General features: G+C 40.3%; 1 protein-coding gene across 1 annotated transcript in view; it reads left to right on the forward strand.

Annotated features, from left to right (window-relative positions):
- LOC104542326 (transmembrane and TPR repeat-containing protein 4) overlaps nucleotides 1-5,591 on the forward strand; it is a gene marked incomplete at its 5' end in the record, with an annotated part of 8,729 nt that extends 3,138 nt beyond the window's left edge. Inside the window, 2 exons of the mRNA XM_010186586.1 lie at nucleotides 4,853-4,922; nucleotides 5,440-5,591. Of these exons, the coding sequence (XP_010184888.1) occupies nucleotides 4,853-4,922; nucleotides 5,440-5,591 (222 nt within the window). The remainder of the gene's footprint in view (nucleotides 1-4,852; nucleotides 4,923-5,439) is intronic.
- Between the last annotated feature and the right edge of the window lie 1,430 nt (nucleotides 5,592-7,021).

Consider the following 7,021-nt stretch of genomic DNA (forward strand, 5'->3'; position numbering starts at 1 on the left):
TTCTCTCTCCACCTGAGACTGTTATAAAATAAACATTTTAGGTTACTTTAACAAATTTCCAGAAGGATACAAATTAACATCCAGAATGTATAAGGGATGAGTTTATGGAGGAGGTAATTGTGAGGATTATTTTGATGAGTCATGACTGTGACAGAATAGAGGATTGTATAGTTATTCATCAAGAAGAGTATGCAGCATGTCAGAGTAAAGAGCATTTATAATGAAATAAATAGAAAAAATAAGTTGAAAACAAGCTAGAAAACTTTTCCAGGTGTAGGAGAAACAAGTCTTGTCTTAGTGGATTTAAAAAACAAAAGAGGAGGTAGTGATTTTGATTGCTAGCTCTGAAAGGTCACTATGCTGCAGGAGAATGTGTTGGAGAAAAAGCAGAAATGATAGTAGGGGAAAATCAAGCTTTCGAGTCAGCATCCTGAATAAAGCAAAAGGAGCAGTAGAGCCCAGGGAAGAAAGCATGGAGCCAGCAAGTGTTTTAGTACTTCAATGTGGAGTAGTGGGTTTGTGTAGAGCAAAAAACTCAACTAGTGACTAGAAACTGATGGGGAGAAAATAAAGGGAATTGGAAAGTGGACTCACTTATGATATGATCTCAACAGCTGTATTTTGCATCACCTGGAAAGAGGTGCTGCAGGTATTTTAAGTGGGAGAATGCTAAATGACAGTAAAAAGCATGGAAAATTCAGATTTCTTGTCTACCATCTCACTATGTAAAAACAGAGAGAAGGGGATGGCTCTTTAAGGATTGTTATTGAGTGTTCAGTGTGGGAAGGGAGGAGGGGGATGGAGACTGTCAAGGTGATGGAGGTAATTTCCAGAGGGCTGCCTGGCTGTGTCTGATGTGTTGTATAACCTCAGGCATTTCATTTACTAGGTTACTTGTTATGTGTCTGTATAAAAGTTGTTGTATTGGCTCTGTTGCCATAAAGTAAGATTTGTTCTGGGCATTTTTGTTATCTCTTATTTTAACATGGAGTCAAAAAGGCTTTACTATGTTACGAGGTATTTCCTTCCAATAAGCACACAATATTATGCTTCAGTTTCAAATGCACTTCGATTTTCAGCAGAAGATGGTTTTCCTAAGTGACCAAAAAAAACCACAAAAACCAGCCCTTTATTATTTCTTTTTGTATCTACTCATGAATGATTTATTGTTTCAGAAACAAAAGCACATAAAGCATGAGCTGTTTGGGTGGTTTTGTTTTGTTTTTTAATTAACATCTGTTAAACCAAGGTAGAATTCTCCTCTAAACACTACTCTTGTCACTACAGATGATGAACCAAGCTATCTTTAGTTCTCTGAAAATACGTGTGCTGTATTTTTGTTATGTATACATCTACGCTTTTTCTGTAAAAAGGACAATAAATCAAAATCATTCAGCATTCTTTGTATTTGAAATAAAGCCAGACTACAATTTTGTGCTGTGGCCTTGGCAGCAGATGGAGTGCAGTGTGCACTCCAAAGCCTTTGCTATATGCAGTGTGCAAGTTTCTTGGCAACACTTGAAGATTTGGCAAGATAGAGCAACTTGAAATATCACCGGATGTACTGGAATGTATATTTACTCCATATATCTACAGTAATATGAATATGATGCACCTTAAATAGCCTTTAATCAGCCACTATGCTTCTACTAGCTGCTGAGCAAAGCAGTGGTGATAAAAATGTTTTCAGCACATAGTGGAAGATGTATGGTAATAGCAGTCAGCTCTGAGAATCTATTTCATTAAATTTTCTGGGGACACATTTTACATGTTGTCCCATTGTGCTTCAGCAGTGAGAGGATGAGTCCATACATTAGGTGCTGCTTCTTTGGGTAGGTGGCAACTTTTAGGCATAAAACTGAATTAATTGGACAGCACATCTTTTACTTTGATTGCTCTTAGCCTGCCCTGTGAAGAAAGGAGAGATTTACCTTACCTATTAGACCAAAATACTAAAATTTGCAGTGGAAAAACATACAACTTTGTGGGGCTTCTGACTGGTATATACTTTCAAGTGCCAATCCACTGCTGATTTTTAGGCTTGGATGGTAATACAAAGAGAGGAGTTTATCTTGCAACACCACTAGGCTTCCAAATGTTTGAGCCTCAGTATGTCATGTCTCTCAGGTGACTGAGTTAGAATCACGGAATAATTTTGACCAGAAGGGACATCCAGAGGTTATCAAGTCCAACGCCTGACCCAAACCAGAACCATCTCCAATTGAATCTTGAACACCTCTACGGATGGAGATTTTAAAACCTCTCTGGACAGCATCTTCCAGTGTTTGACCACCCTTGTGGTAAAAAAAAAAAAAAGAAAAAAATTATTTACCTAGATGATGGGGCAGAGGGCACCCTCAGCAGGTTTGCAGATGACACAAAACTTGGGAGGAGTGGCTATGATGCCAGAGAGTCATGCTACCATCCAGAGACCTAAACAGGCTGGAGAAATGGGCTGGTAGGAAACTCATGCAGTTTAACAAGGGGAAGTGCAAAGCCTTGAAGCTGGAGAGGAACAACCCCAGGTACTAGTACATGCTGGAGGCCACCCAGCTGGAAAGCAGCTTGGCAGAAAAGTACCTGAGGGTCCTGGTGTACACCAGATTGATTGAACATGAGCCAGCAATGTGCCCTTGTGGCAAAGAAGGCTAATGATATCCTAGGTTGTGCTAGGAGTGTTGCTAGCAGGTTGAAGGGAGGTCTCTCTACTGGTAAGGTCACACCTGGAGTCCTGTGTCCAGTTCTCAGAGAGCCATGGACATACTGGAGAGAGTCCGGTGAAGGTGGTGAAGGGACTTGGATCATCCTTCCTATGGGGATAGGTTGAGAGAGCTGGGATTGTTCAGCCTGGAGAAAAGAAGTCTTAGGGGTAGGATCTCTTTCTATATATAAATACCTGAAGGTGCAAAGAGGGTGGAGCCAGGCTCTTTTCAGTGGTGCAGAGTGACAGGACAAGAAGCAGTGGGCCCAAACCAAAACATGAGATGTTCTCTCTGAACATCAGGAAATGCTTTTTCACTGTGACCAAACACTGGCACAGGTTGCCCAGATTTTCGTCCTTAGAGATGCTACCTGGATATGGTGCTGGGCAGCTGGCCCTGCTTGAGCGAGGAGGGTGGACCAGATGACTTTCAGAAGTCCATTCCAAACTCAACTGTTCTGTGATTCCTGCTAGTCCATTTCTCTGTCTTGTTCAGGCTTTTCTAAATGGTAGCTCTCCTCTCTAGTGTATTTAGCATTCCCTCCTCTTAGGTGCTACATGTACAGTTTTTGAAAGTGCATTCACTACTATCATCCAAAACATTAACAAAGAAACTAAGTAGTATGGGTTTCAAAGAGACTAACGCATCCAGGAACATTCATAGTCTGGGTATGAGGATGCTGGAGCTGCTGCTTATGCCAGGGAAAAGCAATGCTAAAACTTGCAACATAGAGTCATATACTCCCTAGACTTCCAGACATCTGGTTCCCTTGATCACTCCTATCCAAGTATTCCTTCTCCTGAAACAGGATGTCCTGCAACATGATTTGTCAAGAACCCTAGGGCTTCTAATTTCCTTCATCTGAGAAGGTGAAGGTAGTTTCTGCACCAGTCCCTCTCTTGGCTTCAGAGTGGCAGTCTCAGCTGTACTAAGGAATGCTTTGAAAGGAGCATGTAGTTTGGGTTTGAATTTGGATGTACTGGGAAGCTCTCAAGTGACTCAAAGTTGAGTCACTCAATCTCGACATCAGAAATTTCTTGTCCCCTGAGGGACCCTCACAGAGATTTATTTCATGCTTCACATGAGAAGATGGTGGAACCAGAAATCTGGCTGACAGGTTTTCTTTTTCAGTTGAGCCTGTGTTGTGTTTTGTGGATATAAGTAATAAAAGCTCAGCACAACAGAAAGGCTTTTTCCCCAGGTTATTGTTCTCACATACCTCAGACAGCAAGTATGTGCATTCAGATGGAAGCCTACCACACTGAGGTAATTTTATCTTCAAGTCATTTGCATTGAAACTGAATGGTAGCTTTCCCTAAAACACAGAAATCTAAAATGTAAAATTTACTCTCTAAAATATCTAAACTTACATGCAAATGAGTAAATATGCTCCATTTGGATTGTGGGGGGAGGTATCTTTTTAAACTTCTGCAGGAAAGATGCTCTGGAGCAAAAGTATCTGTATTAGCAGCTAGTTTGGGAAAATAAAAATGTTTGAATTGGATAATAAATTTAGTGGTAAATTTTCTCTGAATATTTGGTGAGAGCTTAACTTTTCTAAGAAGTACTCAGATATCAGCCACAGTGGTAATACGGAAAAGGTAACTTGTGAGGAATATGTCAGTTGCCTTGATTTTTTAAAGTAACAGACACTCAGCTACTCTCTGCTAAGAACCATGCTGAAACACCTGTTTGAAAGGGATTTACTGGAATGCCCTCATTTTAAATGCTAAAAAACTATTTTGAAGGGAAAGGTGTCTAAAAGCAGTTTGCTCAGATACTGAATTATATTATCCTTAACTTGATTGAATAAATAGAGAAAACTTCAGTAGATAATGTTTGAAAATATAAGTATGAAAATAAAAAATGTAAGCTGCTTTGCGAATGTCACTGGTACGTAATAGCTCTGCTAAAATAACAGCAGCCTGTGAAAGCATGGCACTTTTATTTGTAGCATAATTAATGTTTTCTGGAGGCTGGCCACCTGAGCTCTACAGGATCACGCTGGCTTAGAATATATATACAGTGGTATCATATAGACATGGCATAGTTTGGGAGGGTTTTTAATTAGAATTGTGGGTAAATTTTGCATTATTTTATATGCTATAAGAGTAGACTGTCCTGTTGACTTGTTCTTCTAACTTATTCAGGAATCTGAAGCTTTGTTCCTCAAGGCAATTAAAGCCAATCCAAATGCTGCCAGTTATCATGGTAATTTGGGTAAGAGCCCTTCTAACTCTTATCAGCTGTATTGTTTGTTTGCTTCATATTCATTGTGTTTAAAAAGAAAAAGCAATCTTTTGAGCCTTCTTCCTGCTGGGCAGATTTCTGTTTCGCTTCCTAGAAAAACTGCCAGCCAGAAGAACAGGGCACTAAACCAGAAAAGCTGTCGCATGATATGACAGATCGAGAGAGCTGCACAATCCAGCCCAGAGGTAGCTGCACTTGAGCATCTGCAAATTGGTTCATTTATGCTATGCTTGTAACCCGCAATGAGCTCACCAGATAAGAGCTGCCATTTATGGCTGCAGTGTAATTCATTCCTTTACCATTCCCATGCCAGTTCTGCTCCCAGGCTTTGCTCCTGCATTTGGCAACAGAACAAGCAGCTACTGTGCCACCAGCCAGCGAGAGACCCTCACCGCAAACAAATGCTTTCATGTTGTTTTCCAAGTGATTGGCAAGATTGCACATTATTCAACAATATTGCTAATGAAATTCCTCCTTGATGTTCCAGCTGTGCTTTATCATCGCTGGGGGAATCTTGACTTAGCAAAGAAGCACTATGAAGTCTCTCTGAAGCTTGATCCTATGGCACCGGGGACCAAGGAAAACTACAACCTCTTAAGAAGAAAACTGGAGCAATTGCAAAAGAAAGGCGGTGCCTGATGTTTCTTTTCAGGTTGTCCGTGCATGCTGTTTATGATTAATGTCACATGGGTACTTTTGACCATGTAAAGGATTCAGTCTCAAAAATAGTACCACCACCAGCAATGCACACTTGAATGTCTGATTATGCCCTCCTACAGATCCTAACATTTCAGCTGCAGTTTGGGAGATCATTTTATTTTTACTCTTGAACTGCTTTTAAAGCCCCTTAGAACATTTTTATAGGTATATGAAAGCAATGCAGATGGAATTTCACAGCTTTCTCTTGTAATTTGATATCTTCATCTGACTTTTTAGTTGCAGGATGAATATCGGATGGCAGTTTTATTTCTAAAAGTGATTCTAAAAAAAGTGCAATTTCCTGTTTAAATCCTGACCTGTTCAAGTGCAAAGAATATCTGTCCACTTCAGCTTTATTACTGCCTTCCACTGCCAGTCCTGCAGAGCCAGAGGAAGAATGGATTCTCTCCAGCACATCAGTCTACTCTCATAATTTGCATTATGCTCTTGTTCTCGTTTCTGGCTCCACCCTTTGAAATGTCAGACTTGTACAGTAGTAAATGAGGACAAGGATTTGATCATAAACATTTGTCAGGCAGCATACTGCTGAGGTATGCTTGAGTGGAGAAGGCACTCTTGGATTAAGACAGAGATTTTAGCAAGCAGCAAAGGGAAAAGAAGTGTGAGGTGACAGATGAGTCAGCTAGTTTCTGTTCTCGCAGGCAGCCTCATCTAGCACAGACAACGTGGGCAACAGGTCAGAATTGGTTTAGGTCCTGCCAGAGGTCTGAATACCATATAGCGTCTACAGGAGCTAGTTCCTGTGTTCTCAGGCATTTCAGTCCTTTCTTGTTAAGGACATTACACATTTCAGCTCCTGTGTTGCAGGTGAGTAAGGAGAGAATTTCTGTAAAAACGTAACTGGGCAGAGCACCTGACCTTGGCTGTCGATGTATTAACTAGAAGGAACTCTGATTCACCTTTGTCTCTTCATGTGTTTGCTGAAGTGGCAGTTAGATAAGCAAAGCTGTTAACGCATAAACTAACCACATTGATGTGGGTTGATTCAGAGATGGTACAGTGATATAAGTCACTTTTCAAAATGTGCTGTGTTTTAATACACACTTAAACTTGGGCTGTCCAGAGGTGTTTGTCTTGTGTTAAAATTTGCATTCTTGCTTCAGGAAGAAGTCACATCTATTTTTTGTTGTTGTCGTTTTGTCTTTTTCTTTAAGATTGCAAGATTGCTATTGGATGTGAAAACTGAGCAACTTTGTCTCTCTTTTCATATTCCTTTATCCTTTCCCTCTGTTGCCTCATAGGAAAAAATAATCTATGTGGTATTTGCAGCTTTCCTAATTTGTCCAATGATTATTGTGTAGAGATTGTGGAATGTTCTCCATACACAATGCACCTATGTGTGAAACCAT

This window comes from Mesitornis unicolor, unplaced genomic scaffold (genome assembly GCF_000695765.1).
Source record: "Mesitornis unicolor isolate BGI_N332 unplaced genomic scaffold, ASM69576v1 scaffold37036, whole genome shotgun sequence".
In the NCBI taxonomy this organism is placed as follows: Eukaryota; Metazoa; Chordata; class Aves; order Mesitornithiformes; family Mesitornithidae; genus Mesitornis; species Mesitornis unicolor.